Source organism: Brassica rapa, chromosome A09 (genome assembly GCF_000309985.2).
Source record: "Brassica rapa cultivar Chiifu-401-42 chromosome A09, CAAS_Brap_v3.01, whole genome shotgun sequence".
NCBI classification, from domain to species: domain Eukaryota; kingdom Viridiplantae; phylum Streptophyta; class Magnoliopsida; order Brassicales; family Brassicaceae; genus Brassica; species Brassica rapa.
In genome coordinates this window covers 14,378,629-14,398,912 of record NC_024803.2, presented here as the reverse complement: position 1 = coordinate 14,398,912, position 20,284 = coordinate 14,378,629, and the positions used below count along the sequence as shown (strand labels likewise).

Here is a 20,284-nt window from a genome sequence, read left to right as displayed (position 1 = left end):
TGTATCCACCATAAAGAAAACGTTCATGTTATTACATTTCTGCTAAAAATATTATCATGCTATATATAAAACGAGAAGTCAATTATGTGACTTTAGTTAGATGTAAGTCATATGTGAAGATAAAAAAATTATTATAATTTGAGTAGTTGATAATTTTTAATTTTCTTTTATTGTAATCAAGTTAAAAAGTAATCCTAAAACCAGTTAATATTAGTTACAAAACAATCTATATAATATAATAATATTACACATAATAATTTATAGTAACTAATTATAAAAATTATGAAAGTTTATATAATGCTCCATAATCTCTTTTTCTTCATTAATCATTTATTTATACTATATAAAATATATATTTTTAAACTAATTCATAAAAACAATATAATAGCCTTTCTCTTATAAATTAACGTTAAAATATCTTTATTTTCTTTAATAAGTCAAAATATATGTTTAAAAGACATTATAATAAATATCAATGCATTAATTAATTTTTGTTACACTTTATTGTTTGGTAGATATTCTTTAAACAAATCGGCTCATGCATCCTCGCATTTCAGAGAAATTATGATTTTAGTATTCATCATCTTAGCTACTAAAGCCAATTTAGAAATATAATCTCTATTACCAGTGTATAATGACAGATTCAAAAAATCTAATATTTCATAAAAAAATTTTAGCATCCAAATTAGGTTCTTCAACATTTTTAACCTCATCAGATATTGTTGCAATAGTTTTTAAAAATGCATTTGTAATCAAATCGTTAACCCTATCATGATATACCATTTTCTCTTTCTAGTGGTAACTATTTTCATTATGAAAATAAATTGATTCTTCAATATTACTAGCATCCTTAAAATTCTTATTACTACTACTAGTTTCAATCCCACCATAACCCTCAACATGGTGAAACCGAACATAGTACGTGGTGTAAGAAAATTAATTTACTAAATAGTTCCATAAAATTTCACTACATGCAAATTTTGTATTCTTACACTTCCGACAATGACATAACGTCTTATTGTTTTCCTGTGTGATTGGTGTAGCTGGTACATGAATATCTACAGACTGTTGAGAAATTTCTTTAATTTGTTACTTTCCCGTCAGAATCTTTGTGAATATACATCCAATCCGTAACTCGTAACTATTGTCATCGCCAAAAATGGTTTTGTTTGTCTTTCACGTTTTTAGATTCTTTTTATGTCTTTTATTCTCAAGAGAATGATATATATATAGGAAATTTCGTCATTGGTAGATAAGAATTTAAAAACTGTTTTACAACAAAAAAGAAGTCTTTTCTATCGTTATAACACAACAAGTTTACAAGAAAATTAGTTAGGTATAATCCACTACAAACACGTTTTCACCTACCATTCACATATATTCATACATATTCATCGTTAAACAATTGTAAAACGTTCCTTGTAAAACGGTTGTTATTTAAATTTTGAGTTACGATGAAAACTTCTCTTACGTCGTAGAGTCCTCTTAAAGTTACATGTGTTTTATGAGGAAATATTATCCTTGTAAATTTACTTTGAGTTAGCGATAAAGTCATTTTCCTCATAATATCGTTGTTACATCGTCATAAATTTACAACAACTTATGTTCCTAGTAAATGTAGGCCAGTGTTTTCTTGTAGTGTATTGTTTTGTATACTTGGGGAATTGGAAAAGGGGACCTTGTGTTGAAAGTATACACTGCAAGGTGGAGTTGTGAGGCGTGATCTGTTTATTTCAACAGTGGTACATGTTTGGTTTCGAGGCTGAGTTGGATAGACATATGGCTAGATGAATTTGGCTGCTAAGGTAGGATATGATATAATCTGCTTTTGTGATTAAGATTTTTAGATGTGGATTGCAATATTGTAGAGGGGGTGATTCTAAGTTTTAAATCATGTGAGCCACTGCTGTTTTTAAACCTCTTTCAGAGAGACTACCTGTTTGTTTTGCTTGAGGACAAGCAAAAGGGTAAGTCTGGGGGAAGTTGATAGACTATGAATTTGGCCCGTTTTCATCCATAGTTTATAGGTGATTTTACTAATAACTATTATATTATAGAGTCTATTTATTATATTTATAAGATCAGGAGTGTTTTAGAGATAAGTGATGATTTTAGAGCATTTTGGAGATATTTGGAGCAAGCACCCGAGATGACCATCGAGCTCGACCATCGGTCGATATTGGAGAGGAATAATTGATCGATACTCACATCTGTGTATCGATCGAGCGAAGCGTGCAGAAAGCCCGTTTGGTCACAGAAGACTTGAAGCCCAAGTCTTCACCTATTTACAAGATTGCTCCTGACGATTTTTAAGCTAATTATATAAGCTTTGCCGCCATGTTAGAGGCAAAGTGTGCTGTTCTAGTTTTACTATTTTCACAGCAAAGGTTTTTAGGATTTTGATAGATTGGAGAGAAGATCCAAAGTTAGAATTTGTGATTGGAACTCCATTGATATCTATTTACTATTCTAATAAAGTTTTTATACTTAACTACGGTTATGAATTTCTTAGCCATGTCTGAGTAGTTCCATTGTTAGATTTTAGGGTTTAAAAAGGTTAGGAGGGATTAGCCCCAACTATAGATTGCTGAGTTGTGATAATCATCTTTAGGATTGTTCATTATAGCATGTGTCTAGATTAGCTACCTAGAACCTGCCCTTGGATTTGATTGATAAAAGCGAGAGCTTTATTCTCATCCTGAAAACATTCTAATAGAACTATGTTTCTTGCTATGAGCAAGGCGAGAGCTGATCTAGTGAGCTTAGTAAGCTGTTATTCCATCCGCGCATAAAGCTTGACTAGAGCGCGTCGATCGATATCACACTTGAATAATCGATCGGCGTAGCAAAAGGTGTATCGATTGATATCCCTATAGGATTATCGATCGACACTTTCTATTGATCAAAATACGACAATTGAGATCAATAGATCTAGTTAATAGACAAGCCCAAACACTGCGAACGCTGATGGACTTATAGACTAAGTAGTTGAGCTTTACATTATCATGCATGCAACTCATTAGGCATCTGTAGGATTATAATCCCAAGTTTCCTGAATAAAAACCATAAGTCTAACTATTTCCTTTTTAAGTACTAAAACCTCAAACCAGCTATTGAACAAATACTTGTTCAATATAAAAATGGTAATTTATATTTAAAAACTCTAAAACCAATCTTGCTTAACAAATCATATTAGATTTCCTAGGTTCCCTAGCTCCCTGTGAATTCGATCCCTAAGTACTACAACTCGACCTCTTATTTGATAGAGCATAAATCACTCATTCGGGTAATTTGAGTGGTATCACTCGCCGTACGCAACTCGCCACACGCAACTCGCCGCTTGCCGTACGCCACTCCCGAGAAACCTTTTTATAAAGAAAGTAAGAATATGGAAAACTAAAACTTCGTATTTTTAAAGACTATTACAAGACAAACTCCTCGGAAGGGATGGATCAAACTCTCAAGCGGACGATTCCCGAACATCGGAACAACCAAACCAGCATCATCCAACCCGCCATCGGAGAAGTTGGATAAGTAGAGACCAACTCGCCGTTGGGCGAGTTGGACGAACCATATCCAACTCGCCCAACAGCAAGTTGGATGATCCAGATCCAACTCACCCTACGGTAAGTTGAATGATCCACATCCAACTCGACCAACGGCGAGTTGGATGAACCACTTCCAACTCGCGTTGGGCGAGTTGGATCGATCTTGTCGAAATTTTCGTTTGCCGAGTTGAATCAGTCCAGAACCATGCATTCTCGTCTCCGAAACTCCTCCTAGGTCTCGGTCAAACTGTCTCTTGTTTCGTCTTGATCGGAGTTACCATTGAAACTTTACGTAAAAAATGACAAAATTTTATTTTCTCGTATAAGTTCGGATCGATCATATAAAGACGATAACGGTTAAACTTAACACCATGGTTGTATCGACTATACAATTGATTTGGGTTATCTTGTAAAACCAGCGTCGTACTAAAGGTTATTCTTCCAAAAACAAATCGTCAAAACGTTTTCGTCGAAAAACGGCCCAAAAGGTCTACAACGCGGCAAAAGCCCACTTACGATTTTTAATGAAAAATTGGCCCAAATGAATATGACGGTTTATTGAATATTCGCGAGAAAGGATAAATGTCAAGTTTGAAGATAAATGTCAAGTTCGAAGATAAATGTCAAGTTTCAAGGGATAATCATGAAAATCGGGAATATTTCCACGAGAAGATAAACTCAGCCCAAGGGCAGAAAAGGAAAGCCCAAACCAACCTAGAGGAGTATATAAGGGATGCCAAGGCGAGATGCACAGACGATTCTCTTGAGATTCTAGAACTCTCTGCACTTAGAAACCTTAGGCTTTAATCTCAACAAGTTCGGTTTCTATGACTTGCACTCATACTAGAAAAACTCGCCCAGGAAGTTCGATTTCTTGTTCAATTTTTTCTAATTGAATTATGCTCGACTTGATCCTTGAAAGGGGTACGTAGGCAGCCTTTCATAAGGTCCAGTCCCAAATCTTAACTAAGTCTTTCGCCTTTTTCTTCTATTGCTAAGCGAGTTGCGGCCACATAGGTTTTTCTCGACATAGGTGGTATTGCTTGCAAACTTAGTCGTGTTTTATTGTTTGTGTTATACGATTTCCTTTGTAATCATGTATCCAGACAAGCCTGATGTGTGCTTTTGTCTCTGGAACGCTCATATGTAAATTCGAAATAAAGATATATTGTTTTCTAAATTTGTTTTGTTATCTTTTCATATTTTCAGCAATTATTTGGTCATTTGCCGTTGGCTCTCGCAGAGAATCCGGGACCTCAGGGAAAGTTAGGGTTTCCTGTCTTTCTTTAATTTATGAAAATCGACGGTATGAATTTTGGTTCCTACAAAAACAATATCGCATAAACCTTTTACAAAAAAAATAGTTTAGGGTTTAGAGTGAATTGTAGCTTTATATTCACTTAATAAATATAGTAATTTTAATGAGAGTGAATAGAGCGAGATAAAGTAAAAACTCTATAAATTAATATTATATAAATTAATAAATTTTATCAATTTTTAATTGAGTTGATCAAAATATGATACAAAGAAGTAAAATAAGATAATATTTATTTATAATTTTTATGTAAATATATAATTCTATTAAAATCAAAATCCATAAGCCGCCGATTTAAAACACACTATCCATGTCGGAACCTACAACCAACTTGTCTCGTGACTTAAGTCATGCAAGGATTCAGGACAAAGAGATTATTGTTGGAGGCGGGTTTCACGCTGCTTCACAGCCAGTCCGAGAATCCGACCCAAATTCATTAAGACCAGGTCCAATACTCATCAAGACCTAGTAGTGAAAGACAATTTCTTTTACACATTGAATATGGAAACACAAACCTTATCTAAATAGTAAACTTTATATTATATTTATAATATTTTTTGTTTAACTTGCTCCACAAGTCTTAGAATTATCTTACATTTACCCTCTTAATTTTGACTTGAAATGGGGAGATCAATTTCTTAAACTCCAATAAGCTCTTCATTTGCTTGAACTTGATAATGGCTTGTAAGGATGTCGTCCTTATGCTCAACACCGGCACATGCTCCACTTAGATGTGCTCATTCTCCACACTAATAAATAAATGATATCTTGAAAGTATGTGCTTACTTCTTTCATGGAAAACCAGATTCTTAGTTAGAGCAATGGTCAATTTGTTGTCGATTCTAAGTATGACTCTCTCGCCTTCTTCACTTAGTATCTCATACAAAAATTCCTTAAGCCATATAGCTTGTTTCATGACTACATTTTTTTGCCACCATGAACTCTGCTTTGCATGATGACAATGCGACTGTCGGCTGCTTCTGCAATGTCCAAGTGATCAATGATGAACTAAAATAGAATGCATGTCCTATTGACTTAGTCCAATATTTCATCTGTCATTTGTTGATACGAATCGAACGTCGATCGATGCTATTGAGTTAACGTCAATTGATATTTCCTTAGGCAAGCATTAGCGAGTTGATCGATAGGTTCACTAGTCTTAACTAAATCAGCTATCGCTTGTTTCTAGCAATCCTAACTCAAGAGAATCTATTCTGGTGCAGAACCTCCGGTCGTAGTTGTCCATAATTCTAAAATCAGGGATCTAGTTAGCTAATCTAGAACACAAGGATTAAAAAAAAATTTACTTGCAAGATATCTATCACCTTAGAAATTCTATAGTTTTGGCTAATCCTACATAACACTAATAAAACTTACATATAACAAGTGAATTATTCAGATATGATCAAGCAAGACAAGATAATAATATTAAACTGCATAAATAGAATAAAGTAGAAAAACTGGAGTTCCAGTACAAAGATCTGAAAGAACCTTGGATCTTCTCTCCAAACTACTAAAAAGCCTTAACTGTTTGCTGTGAAAATATGAAAATATGAAAAAACGTGTTGCCTAAGACAATGGTAGAACACATAAATATTAGGTTAAAGTCGACCAGGAGTATTTCTGTAATTGTGTGGGACTTGGACTATAAGTCGGCTGGGGACCAAGTCGGGCCTTGCGCGCTTCATTGTCGATCGACGGCATGTGATGTTTGTCGATCGATGTCGTCGATCGATGTTTGACTCTGAATGTCGACTCTGACTGGTTCGATGAACAGCTACGAGTTTCTTCTATCTTTATCTCCAAAATGCTCTAAAATCACCACATTGCTCCAAAATATACATAAACTGTAAATACTCTAAAAAGACTCGAAGACATAAGATCCGTGTTCACATGGTCAGAAATTGTTGTCGTAACATTGGCTAGTGCCTCCTCAATGAGCTCAAGATTGGAAGTTGTAAATAGATCTCTAAAATACTTAGTAGTGATGGCTACCAGTTTTTCTTCATCCTCTACTAGATTCCCATCAAAATCCAAAAGAGTCGTGATCTTATTTTTGGTCTTCGCTGTTTCGTAATGACGTGAAAGAACTTTATGTTCAAATCCAGTTATGCTTTGTTAAGGTATTAAAATGAGAAGTAGTAAAAAAATAGTATTAAAATGCTTAGTGAAATCTAATTGATATATTTTTGGGGAATTTTTCCTACTTAGATTGAAAGATAACTATAAGAAAACAGAGCCACATGTTACTTGTTGATACATGAAACGATGCTGGCTGGTAGAGATGTCAAATGGGCCTCATGTCCATGGGTGAACCATGTCCAAACCCATTTGGACTAACCAAATTAGACCCATAAATAAAGCTGTCCAATTGGGTCGATGTCCAATAAATCCCGAATTCGATGGGCTTAACCATCTGGACATGGGCGGCCCAATGATCTAAAAAAACTAGGGTTTTCATTTGGGGAAAAATTCAGATCGTGATTCTCTCTCTCTCAAACCGTCTCTCTCTCTCAGTCTCGATTCTCTCTCTCTCGATTCAGCGAACTCGGCGACGATCCTCCTCTCTCGGCTCTCGATCCGCCTCTCCCGACTCTCTATCCGCCTCTCCCGACTCTCGATCCGCCTCTCCCGACTCTCGATCCGCCTCTCTCGACTCTCTATCCGTCAACTTCTGAAAAGGGTTTGCGTTTAGGGTTCTTCGTTTCGCTTCAGGTATGTTCTCCTCACTCACTTTTGCTTGTTTACATATCTTTTTTGTTACGATTTTGATGGGTTTGCGATTTGATTGCTTTCAGTTTGATGGGTTTGCGATTCCACAGAGTCTCGGGCCTTTCGGCTCTCTTAGTCTTCTAGATCAAAGAAGCTCTCTCGTCCCGCCTCTCACTCGCGTCTGAATCGTCTCCGATCGAAGAACCATATACATCTCCCGTCTCCGGCTCAAGCTCTCGTCTCTCAGGTAAATTGAAACACTCTTCTTCAGATGGGTTTGTTTGCTTGTTTTGCGAGATGGGTTTGTGTTGATGGGTTTTTGTGTTGATGGGTTTCTCTTATTGTGTACAGCTTGAGTCTCACTCTCCTGGATCGAAGAACATTCGACCCTTTCACTCTCAGTGTCTCGAGTCTCTTACTTTCTCGCCTCTCAGGTAAATCAGTCACTCTCCTAGTTTGTTTGATTGTCTAGTTGATGGGTCTGAGATGGGTTTAGACTTTGAAAAGTAAACTTCTCTTGCTTTCATTGTTTAGACTTTGAGATGGGTTTCTGGTTCATGGCTCGTTTGACTGTTTGCGATATTGCTTTGAGTTTGTTTCTGGTTCATCCGTTCATGGCTCGTTTGATGTTCTTGTTTCTGGTTCATGGCTCGTTTCTAGTAAACTTTAGATGGGTTTGTTTGCGAGATGGGTTTTTTCTTTCGTAGCTTGTTTATGTCTTACTGGCTACTGCTCAACTCTATAGATGATTTGTTCTAGTTTGGTATCTTGTAAGCTTGATGGGTTTGTGTATCTGATATTGCTTTGAGTAGTTATAATCTGGTGGGTTTACTTGTTTATGGTTTGCGAGATGTATATGGGTTTCTCTGATGTTTTTCTTTGATTGCTTTCAGATGGATACATTGAGTTTGAACAATGATGATGACTACATGAGTGACAATGGGGATTCAGAACAGGAAATGGACGAGAACAATCCTGTGGTGGACGAGTCTCTGATGAGTACAGCCGAGGTGAAAGGTAAACACAAGCGTAGACACTCTAAGTGCTGGAACTTTTTTACTATAGAAGGAGATAGGATGCCTGATGGAAAATTTAAATGCGTCTGCAACTACTGTAACCACTTCTACATCATAGACTTACATAGAAGTGGAACCACTACTCTGCTTCGCCACTCAAGAACCTGCTCTAAAACCCCTAATAATACATGTCCTAAGATCAATCAGCTGGTGTTTCGAGAAATGATTGCTGTGGCTATTGTCGAGCATGATCTATGTTGGGGTCAAACTCGGTCACGACGGAATCAATGTCTGAAAGTCCGTAAAAATCAGCATAAACGTTTTTACGAAAAGTAATCTTCGTAAAGATATCTTTAAGAAGAGCCTTGCGGTAAAATCTCGTCCAAATCTCAATCGAACCACTAAATACCAATTGTCCGAAGGCAACGGACATGTATCCAAATCGGCCGCGGACAAGCTCGAGTATGGAAATCAGACCGCGGACAAGCCAAGCTCAATCGATACACGGCGACCAAGCATGCACGCAGCTCAGTCGCTACGTAGCGACCGAGCGTCTGTCCCGCTTGGTCGCTACGTAGCGACCGAGCGGCGACCGAGCTCAAGCCGAGCTCGGTCGCTACGTAGCGACCGAGCGTCCGTCCCGCTCGGTCGCTACGTAGCGACCGAGCTCGAGCCAAGATCGGTCGCTACGTAGCGACCGAGCGTCCGTCCCGCTCGGTCGCTACGTAGTGACCGAGCTCGAGCCAAGCTCGGTCGCTACGTAGCGACTGAGCTCAAGCCAAGCTCGGTCGCTACGTAGCGACCGAGCGTCCGTTCCGCTCGGTCGCTACGTAACAACTGAGCGTGCATTCTGTTCGGTCGTTACGTAGCGACCGAACTCTTCCGAAACGTCGATACGACACCAGTTCATGCATTCTCGTCTATCCTACGATGCTATCTCCCGAAGACCGTAGCGAACTCAGTTCATGTCTTCCGACCATTCTAAAGACATCAATCAAACTTTGCGGTAAAAACCGCGGAAAGTTCCTTCTTTACCGAAAGAAGTCGTAATAAACGTTTCGAGTCGTAAGACGGCCCAAAGGGACCTAAGACACGACTCGAAGCCCAACTTACGATTTCTTAACCAAAAGCCCATAAACCGTATGACGGTTTACGCTTGGCGCGCAAGGAATGATAAATGTCAAGATTCAGCGGATAAATACGAAATTTTGAGGATAATTACGAAGATCAGAAAAAATAGAATATCTCCATTTTATGCTATGACGGCTTAAGGGCAGAAGAGTAAAAGCGTAAACCGACCTTGGAGCTAGTATATAAGGAGTCCTAGGCGAGAGGCATGTGGGATGATCTTTTAGACTCAGAATTCTCTGCACTTAGAAACTTTAGGCTTTATTCTCGACAAGTTCGGTTTCTATGACTGGCACTCAATTACTAGACGAACTCGCCCAGGCAGTTCGATCTCTTGTCCAGCTCTATCAATTGAACTATGTTCGGCTTGATCCTCGAAAGGGGTACGTAGGCAGCCTTTAACAAGGTTCAGTCCGAAATCAATCGAAAACCTTTTTGTATCTTTTTCGTCTTTTGTTATCGAGCTGCGACTCAACTAAGTTTGAGCTTTTAGGCCGCTAGAACTAGGTAACTCGCTGACAGCCTTTGCGGCCAAAGCTCTTATGAGCTTTTGTAATGATCGCAATGCTCTTACGCAGACTCGAAATAAGATCTACTGTTTTCTCTAAACTCGTTTGTTATCTTTTCACGATTTCCGCATATATTTGGTCACTTGTCATTGGCTCTCGCAGAGATCCGGGACCTCTGGGAAAATAGGGTTTTCTTAGTTTCCTAATTTAAACGTAAATCGACAGTGCGAATTTTGGTTCCCACAGTTTGGCGCTAGAAGCAGGGGGTACGGATTACTCTAACTCATAGCCGCAAAACGCTTGATCAAAACTATGTCTGGAGATACGAAAGAAAAAATCGCAGTTTGCAACAACGCTGGTAGGACAACCCCAGCCGCCACTGCGCCTATGGCCAACGCTTACGCCAATGCCATAGTGCCTAAAAGAAAATCGAAAAAACCTAGCCGCGATTTTTCGCCAACAGGAAGTGCAATGAAACGAACTCGCGATTTCTCTTTCTGGACATAAAGGGAAACGATAAATCTTATCAAACCCCGTAAGTTTGGCTCATTACCGAACAACAGAAATCTCAATGCATAAGGGTTTTACCAAAACACGTTTTCCGAAAACATTTCGGAAAAGTAAAACTTTTTCTCCCAAAAAACCGCTGAAAAACCCCTAGGTTAATCGCGGAAAAAGGAAACGCAACAAATCGATTACACAGCTCGGTCGCTACGTAGCGACCGAGCACGCACACTGCTCTGCTCGGTCGCTTCGTAGCGACCGAGCACGCACTGCTCGGTCACTTCGCTACGTAGCGACCGAGCACGCACTGCTCGGTCACTTCGCTACGTAGCGACCGAGCACGCACTGCTCGGTCGCTACGTAGAGACCGAGCACGCACACCGCTTGGTCGCTACGTCGCTACGTAGCGACCGAGCAGTGTGCATGCTCGGTCGCTACGTAGCGACCGAGCTCAAGCCAACTCTCCACTCGATACGTAGCGACCGGTAAGGTCTTAGAAAGGTCCTCGTTTGGGTTCTCTTGTGAATCTTCATCGCAACGCTTTTCGTTTCGTCTCAATCGGAGTTTCCGTTGAGATTTTACGATGAAAACAAGTAGGACTCTTCTTGGCTTGCTTCCACTCGCTACGTAGCGACCTGTCAGACCGTCAGTCGCTATGTAGCGAACTGTAAGGCCTCAGAAAGGTCCTTATTTGGGTTCTCTTTTGAATCTTCATCGAAACGCTTTTCGTTTCGTCTCAATCGGAGTTTCCGTTGAGATTTTACGACGAAAACAAGTAAGACTCTTCTTGGCTTGCTTCCACTCGCTACGTAGCGACCTGTCAGGCCGTCAATCGCTACATAGCGACCTGTAAGGCCTCAGAAAGGTCCTCCTTTGGGTTCTCTTATGAATCCTCATCGAAACGCTTTTCGTTTCATCTCAATCGGAGTTTCCGTTGAGATTTTACGACGAAAACAAGTAGGACTCTTCCTGGCTTGCTTTCACTCGCTACGTAGCGACCTGTCAGACCCCCAGCTCGCTACATTGCGATCTTTCAGGCTTCAAAAAGCTCCTCCTTTGTGTTCTCTTTTGAATCCTGATCAAAACACTTTTCGTTTCGTCTCAATCGGAGTTTCCGTCGAGATTTTACGACAAAAACAAATAAGACTCGTCTAAACTCCTTCGCTTGCTCCTACTCGCCCTTACCTCCAGCTTTGTATTCTCCTTCAAATCTCGATCGAAACGTCTCTTGTTTCTATCGGAGTTAGCATTGAAACTTTACTATAAAAAAAAACGGCAAAGACTTGTTTTCTCGCATGGATTCAGATTAATCGTATAAAACGGCAACGGTTAACTTAATATCTTAGCCGCCTTAACTATACGATTACGTTGAACCTTTTTACAAAAATCGACGTCTTATCTAAGGAGAAGATAACAGTCAAGTTCGGAAGATAAATGTCAAGTTTCAAAGGATAAACACCAATATCGGAAATGGCGAACATACACGAGAAGAGGAAAGGAAATTGAGCAAGCAAAACTGAGAAGAGACAAAACAGCATCTTCGAGAGAACTAAGGTATTTCCGACTTGCAATTTTTGAAATCAGACTTGGAATTTTCGTAGGAAATTACTTTGAGGCTGCCATAGAACTTTAGGGAACGTAAAACCTAGGCGGATAGTCTAGCGAACTAAGTTTTAAAGCGATTTTTCCTGTTTCGATATATTGTTCCATAATTGTTCATCAAGATCTTGCAAACCGATCTAAACTCTCCGAAAGTCGAGAAACAATCGCCACGCATATCAAGCTCGCTTCCTAAAGAGAGAAAAAACTAGAGACATAAACGTCGTCTATAAATCATCCCGAATTATCAATCATTCCAAACCTCAGAAGAAGAAACGTACACAACCCTTCAAAGTATCGGTTCAACCGTTTTCTTTCGTAAAAAAAAATGGGGGGGGGGGGTAGGTACGTATACTATACTCATATACTCCCAAACTTCAAAAACTTCTGCAAATCGTCAAGAATAGGCAAACGACAATCTTAATATTCGTCTAAACGCTAGCAACATATCCAGACGATCATGAACATAATCTCAAAAACTATACATCATTTCTTGTCGCAATCATGCGTACGGAAAACTTGTACCAATATCAAACTGAAACTCGACGATTAGCCGAAGTATTGAAGCCTTTTCCGGCTTCAGAAAGCCAGTTTCGTTTTAAAAATTTCTACGAGAAATCTTCACCCACCAAAGCATTTCTTTCAGTTTCCATTGTACCAAGTAAGTCACGGAAAAGCATCAAAAACATTTGCGACGAAGATAACTCGAGAATAGATGTATCATCGTGCACATTAAAAGGAGCACTTTCCTCCCGATGGTTAGCTAGATCCACCTCTGGTCGACCAATTCGTTTGAGAAACGAATGTGTCATGAGAATCCTCTCAAAAAACCTATGAAAAACGTTCTGCGACTAGATCTTATTGAAATAAACTTCGGTAACACTCCATGAGTAACTCCAAGCAACTTTCGCCTAAGATCAAAATCGCAGCAGAAACATTTCTCGTAAAACCTGCGGAAACAACGCTACTTTGACATACGTATACATATCACTGATTTACAACCTTCATAAAACCGGTTATATGATATGATAAATTATCGTATAGCCCAGCGTCGGAAAGCATATGATAAATTCTTCGTAACGAAACTAAGTTCAAACAATCAAACGGTTAACAGAAAATCTAAACTTTTCAAAAATTGACCAAGTTCAATACGCTCCTCCAAGCCCGCAACATTTTAACCATAATACGCGGTATGTAAGGAAAAATTCGTAACAAAGCTTCTAGAGCTATACGAAACATCCTAAAAAATGCACGAAATAGATCTCGGAAGGCCAACACTTCACAAAACACTATGAAGGAAAACGCTTGTTCCCATGGACAAATTTACACGACACCTCAGTCATAATTCCTCGATCGCAAATCAAATTATTAGCATCCAAACAAGAACAACAATTTTTGCTGCGAACATCCGTAGTCAAACAAGAACGTTTCTCAAACACAGGGCTAAGACTAAACCCTTGCAACATCGCGAAACATCTTCAAGCACGAAACGCGGCATACGAAAGAATAACAAATCTTCAGCATCGCGAGACGTCGCAGACGCCTGAAAATTGGTTCTTCGATGAAATTTCCTTCCTCGATAAAAACATTTTCTTGGAAGACCAGACAGCCATACACACTAACACCTTCTCAAAACATATTCTTCGCGAAGACTCAAAATGGTAATTTTTACCATTAAGTTTGTTGCTGATCACAACAAACTCTCAACGTCCTAAACAGACTTAGCCATCTCGTAGAAGATGACTCTCTTACATCCGACACAAGTATAATAGCGCTATAAAAGAAATCCGAAATTTTGGTCCAGCACTTCCGGTCTCCGGAGAGATGCTCGATTTCAACCATACAAGTCGTATAAGCCGAGAAACTATCACGGACTTTAAATCGGTATGGAATCAGAATGAAACTGAAACGGGATACGTAAGTCGAATTAGTCATCGCACCCTCTAAAACCAAGAGTAAACCTAGGTCTTGCCCTAAACCCAGCGCACTGGTCTCTAACATCTCTAGGCATAGTATCAAACACCCTGATACGAGATCCCAAAATTTGTCTCTTTGCCAATATTCGAGAATCTTCAGAAATCCCGCAAGTTTACACACTGCGGAAAACTCTCGAAACAGATTATGGATATGGCAATTCACACAGAGTTAGATTACGAGATGACAACTCGTAGTCTTCCCTCTACACCCATACAAAATGCCATCGGCAGCAACACGCCTTATAACCGCTACATAAAAACTAGACCATAAAGGTCCCACTGGAAAACTAGTCATAAGAACCTTAACTCCAAGACGAACTACGAACGGCTTGATCCCTTCAACAAGGGTACGTAGGCAGCCGTCATAAGGCGCAGCCCCAATCTTATCGCGTTTTCTACTTTAGGAGAGCGAGAAGATCACTTACCTCAGAATTCTCTGCACTTAGAAACTTTAGGCTTTATTCTCGACAAGTTCGGTTTCTATGACTGGCACTCAATTACTAGACGAACTCGCCCAGGCAGTTCGATCTCTTGTCCAGCTCTATCAATTGAACTACGTTCGGCTTGATCCTTGAAAGGGGTACGTAGGCAGCCTTTAACAAGGTTCAGTCTGAAATCAATCGAAAACCTTTTTGTATCTTTTTCGTCTTTTGTTATCGAGCTGCGACTCAACTAGGTTTGAGCTTTTAGGCTGCTAGAACTAGGTAACTCGCTGACAGCCTTTGCGACCAAAGCTCTTATGATCTTTTGTAATGACCACAATGCTCTTACGCAGACTCGAAATAAGATCTATTGTTTTCTCTAAACTCGTTTGTTATCTTTTCACGATTTCCGCATATATTTGGTCACTTGTCATTGGCTCTCGCAGAGATCCGGGACCTCTGGGAAAATAGGGTTTTCTTAGTTTCCTAATTTAAACGTAAATCGACAGTGCGAATTTCGGTTCCCACAATCTACCTTACTCCTTTGTTGAGTACAGAAGAGTTCGAGAAGCTTTGCATTATGCCAACCCGACCATAGAGTTTTGGTGTCGAAACACGGCGGTTTCAGATGTTTTTAAGATCTTTGAGAGGGAGAAAATGAAGCTCAGGTAGGTGTTGAGTGAAGTTCCGGGTAGGATCTGTCTAACGACGGATCTATGGAGAGCGATCACAATCGAAGGCTATCTCTGTCTTACTGCCCACTACGTCGACGTTGAGTGGAACCTTAGAGCTAAGATCCTCTCCTTTTGTGCTTTCCCTCCAACCTTAGAACAATTAAAGGTATAATCACTTAGAAATTCTAGAATCATTAGGAGAGGAAGACTCGACACAATTGTAAAAGACGTTCTGTTGTTTGCTTGATGGTAAGGTTGGGGTCTCTTGTGCAGGTTAATCTCGTGCTGATGGAGTGAGAGGAAAGACTGAAGTTTAATTATGTGTGTATGAACCTAATCTAATGTATGTATGAACCTAATCTATGCTTTGGAGTTTGAATAATGTATGAACCTAATCTATGTATGTATGAACCTTATTTAGGCCTTTAGATGATGTATGAACTTTATCTATATTTTTAAATTCCATGAAATGTAGTGAAATTATGTTGTATATAAATTTTTGTATTTTAACACTGTTTTTCTAATTGGGCCTCGCGGAATGCCCATTTGGAATGGTCCAATTTGGTTTGGACAGTTTGGACTTGGTCCAATTTTGACTTAAAAATAATAATGTCCAATAAACTAGCTTTTCCATTTGGACATGCCCATTGGACATGGACAGCCCATTTGACATCTCTACTGGCTGACCATGATCTACCCGACCATGATCTTATCACTGCATTGTTTTCTTTTCGGCTACTGCCGATGCAATCTTTTCTCTCTTGAGGTTTCTAGAACTTAGGATTGTATCGTTCATACCTTTTGCTACTTTTCTGAATTCAATACAATTAGAACATTTAGTGTACCTTAAAAACATCATAAAGATTAACAATTTGTAACTCAATGACAACTCAATTCTGTTAAAACATTGCTCATTGACATTGTGTACCATCTTCATATATGGAATGAATACTTGTGAAAGCAGGAGCCGTAGGTAAAGGAATGGTGATGTTCTCACTGCCAAGCCAAACTATTACAGTGCTCATGGTTGGTCTCTTTGTTGGATTCTGTTGAACACACAACAGACCAGTCTGGATAAACTTAATGATCTCATTACACGGCTTCTCTACCAATAAAGGATCAATCATGATCTCAGGCCTTCCTTCCACCCATCTCTTCCATGCCTGAACCAAAATAAAAGATATATTCTTATTTAAGGAGACGAGAGAAAGGACCAAGAAGACTGATATGAGAAATGTTTTTACAAAAGCTGCAATTCCTTCTCCCACAAAGCTATTATTTCTTCGACCACTTATCATCTCAAGAAGCACAACACCAAAGCTATATACGTCAGATTTAGCTGATATTTGCCCATAGTTTAGGTATTCAGGAGCCATATATCCACTGCATATATGCAACTAACAACGTTAATTGACGCTGAGAATATTTATGTGTCTTCAAAGTTGATTGATATAATGATAAGTTTTTACCGGGTTCCAGCTATTCGTTTTGTTTCAGCTCGAGTCTCATCGGTGTCAAACAGTCTCGCTGTCCCAAAATCTGCAACTTTAGGGTTCATCTCTGCATCTAAAAGGATGTTGCTTGCCTTCAAGTCTCGGTGAATAATCTTCAGCTGAGAATCTTCATGGAGATAAACAAGACCTCGTGCAATGCCTTCTATAATTTTGAACCTCACTTCCCATGTAAGAAACTGACGCTTCTCTTCATCTGCAGATTTGAAAAAAAAAAAACATTTTTATTGCTAAGAGTTTTTGGGAACTAAAAAATTGCAGCTGTCTGTCTAAAGTCCTACCGAAGATAAAACGGTCAAGACTTGAGTTAGGGACAAACTCGTAGACAAGAATCTCTTCATCTCCTTCATTACAGAAACCAAGAATCTTAACCAGATTCTTATGCTGGAGTCTTGTCAAGAGTGAAACTTCATTCTTAAACTCTATATCTCCTTCTGAACCTCTGGATAATCTCTTCGCTGCTATCTCTTTCCCGTTAAGTAGTTTCCCCTGAAACCGGTACTTTCTCAAGATTTGTTACTCATCCAAGACCAATATCTCAATATTATTATTAGGAACAAAAATGTTATTACTACCTTATAGACCGTACCAAATCCACCTTGGCCAAGCTTATTTTCAGGCGAAAAGTCAACGGTTGCCATTAATATCGTACCAAGATCAAGCCGTAACATAAATTGACCATCCGAGTCAGAGTATTCTGCACTACAACCTAAAACGAAAAGAAATATGTCTTACTCATACTGTCCTACATTAAAGGTTGACTGAAGCAAGAAACACGATGCACTTACCATTGATTCCCTTGTTTATTTGTATCCTTCGAGCATTGACTTTGTAGAAACCAATAAATACCAAAACATTAATGAAAGTAAGAACCACAGTTATCGTGATAATTCCCCTATGCATTCCTCTTCCTGAAATTTTTAAACCCTAGTTATTAGTCTGAGAACCTCTTTAAGTCTTTATCATACAAAATTTGAAATGCTCTAACTCATTTGTTATACCTTTCTTATCTGGTATAGAGCACTCCTTTTCCTGAGCCTGAGGTCGAGGAAGTGCAGGAACTTTTATAACATTAGCAAAAGCATTAAGGAAAGGAAATAGATCCCACCTGAAAAAACAGCTTGGAACACTAACCATGCCTCCTCGTCTTCCCCGAAACTGTTCTCTAAAGTACGTCAAGCAATCTTCCAAACATTTCTTGCAGTCTTGGGAATTTATGTCAGGTGTGCATTGCATCAGCATGGAAACATTGGGAAACTCAGTGAACTCGGCCTGTACGGTACTATAGTACTTATGTACGGAGGAAGTATCAGCTTTTGTGGCAGTCTCGAGGATCTTGTTAACCGTGTATTCCCACTGTTGCATGAAAAGGGTTATGTTTATAGATGGCCTGATTTCTGGACGTATCTCTGTAACAGAAGGTTCAAGCTCGAGTTTCCCAAAAGCCTGGTTTGAGGAACGTACAAGACAAGAAACACTGTCTTCATCGTCACTGCCCCAAACAAATGAATCCGTGATGTCTGGACAACTTGTTGCTGTGTCCTGAACCAAGCTTTCAACACAATTAGAACAAGCTGTTGGCTTGTAGTCTCTTGCGCAGAGGCCAAGAACGTAAACCCTGTTGGGATATTGGCCCAATAAACCGCTGTAGAATCCGCCGTGATTGACGACGTTATCAGCAAGAGTAAAGAAGACACTGCGGCGATTCTCAGCGTAGATGCTGTTGCTGTTGGAGCTTCCGTAACATCCGGCGCCATTAACAACTTCGACGACCAAGAGAATAGAAGAAGTGAGGATGATCATCAAAGCAGGGAAACTCCCCATATTTTTTTGTGTAAGATAGCAAATGTTTTTTTTAAAGCAGGGCTCTTTCTTTATTTCATGGTAGGGCTGAGAAAACGTGTATTGTTTGAGTTTCAAATATGAAAAAATGAGTTTATTAAAACAGAACGGATATATCTTATGTGGACATCAAAGCATCTAAAGTGTTTCGGGGATATCAAACATCGAAACTTATCTAATATTTTTGTTTTAAATAAAGTTCTTTTCTCTAAATAAATGTGAAAATTGACAGAAAGATTAATTAAATACTAGATTTTGATCCACACTTAGAAAGCGCCGACATATTTTTGAAATTAAATAAATTTTTTATATATAATTTATATATAAGATAATATATAGGTTTGGACACATTTACCCGGATGCACTGAATCGTACCAAACTAAAAAAAAAACTAAAATTAAGCTAAATTTTATAAATAAACGAGCATATCATATTTTTTGGAACCGGAACATATAAACCAAACTAAGGACCAAATGAGTGTTTAAATTTTTAAAATACAAATTATATACCTATTAAACATAACTAAACCTTTAAAAAATATACTGTTAACGGAATTATATGTAGTAATGATCATGTCATGTGTAAACATGTTTGAATAATCTGTCATGTATTCATGGAATTTATTGTTAGAGTAATTATATAATAAATTATGGGAGAATAATAAATGAGTTCATTTCAATTATGTAAAGTATTTATATAGTTAGAGAAATATAAGACAATACCAAATAAATAGTTAAGTCTAATGAAATATTCTAACAATTTTGTTTAAGTAGATTTTTTAGGACTCCTCTTTTAATAGTATAAACTATATTCTAACCCGCACAGGTTCATTTATAGATATAAAATTTTATATTATTTTATATATAATATATTGCTGTCATTTTAAAAATAACTTAATAGATGATATATAGTTCTAAATATTAAAATTTAACATATGTTAACAATTTTATTTTTTGTAAAAATTATTACTTAATTTATGAATATTAATCATTTTAAAAGGTGAATGATATTTTAGTCACTTTAAATGGTGAATGATATTTTATTTATTTATCTTAATGAAAGTATTTTTCAAAATATATTGGTTTACCAATTCAACATAATTTTAATATGTTTGCACAAAAAACATAATTTTAATATGTAATTCAATAGTTACTTCTATTTTAATATAATGTAGAATATACTTATAAAATTTATAAAATTAGCATATAATTTCATTTTTTGTATATAATAAAAATTTAATTAAAATTAATTTATAATAATATTATACTACCAATTTCGAAATTAATCAGTGCATTAATTAAAAGAATATTTAAATTTTTAAAAAGATTTTGGTAGATTTTTTTTCACAACAGATTTTGTTATTCCTAAAACTAAAATTTAAATTTATAGTTAAAATTGATTTGTTATTAATATATTTATTATTATTTAGAAATGTTATACATTAAATAAACTAATATAAAGAATAAAAATTATTTAAATATATAGACCTAGATTTCTAGTATGACTATTTTGTAATAGATAAAAATGG

At 37.8% G+C, this 20,284-nt stretch overlaps 1 protein-coding gene and 2 long non-coding RNA genes across 5 annotated transcripts; 1 reads left to right on the top strand and 2 right to left on the bottom strand.

The window, feature by feature from the left end:
* Nucleotides 1–7,125: 7,125 nt before the first annotated feature.
* Nucleotides 7,126–8,812, top strand: LOC103839598. Its single transcript, XR_004451794.1, has 4 exons — nt 7,126–7,578; nt 7,688–7,822; nt 7,927–8,009; nt 8,469–8,812. It is a non-coding gene; the product is annotated as an uncharacterized LOC103839598 (long non-coding RNA).
* Nucleotides 8,813–10,217: 1,405 nt separating this feature from the next.
* On the bottom strand, nt 10,218–10,875 carry LOC117128498. Its single transcript, XR_004451807.1, has 2 exons — nt 10,838–10,875; nt 10,218–10,538 (listed from the first exon to the last, which is right to left on the bottom strand). It is a non-coding gene; the product is annotated as an uncharacterized LOC117128498 (long non-coding RNA).
* A 5,327-nt stretch (nt 10,876–16,202) lies between these two features.
* Nucleotides 16,203–19,610, bottom strand: LOC103839596 (putative cysteine-rich receptor-like protein kinase 39). Of its 3 annotated transcripts, none has more exons than XM_009116100.3 (7): nt 18,049–19,610; nt 17,916–17,952; nt 17,703–17,825; nt 17,490–17,623; nt 17,196–17,403; nt 16,873–17,110; nt 16,203–16,786 (listed from the first exon to the last, which is right to left on the bottom strand). In XM_009116100.3, the coding sequence occupies exons 1-7, from the start codon at nt 18,736–18,738 to the stop codon at nt 16,315–16,317; spliced, it is 1,902 nt and encodes a 633-aa protein (XP_009114348.2). In that variant the 5' UTR covers nt 18,739–19,610; the 3' UTR covers nt 16,203–16,314. The 3 variants fall into 3 exon arrangements, with proteins under 3 accessions (XP_009114348.2, XP_009114347.2, XP_009114346.2); XM_009116099.3 differs by having other exon boundaries at nt 16,203–16,566; nt 16,648–16,786; nt 17,916–18,738; XM_009116098.3 differs by having other exon boundaries at nt 17,916–19,608.
* Nucleotides 19,611–20,284: the final 674 nt, after the last annotated feature.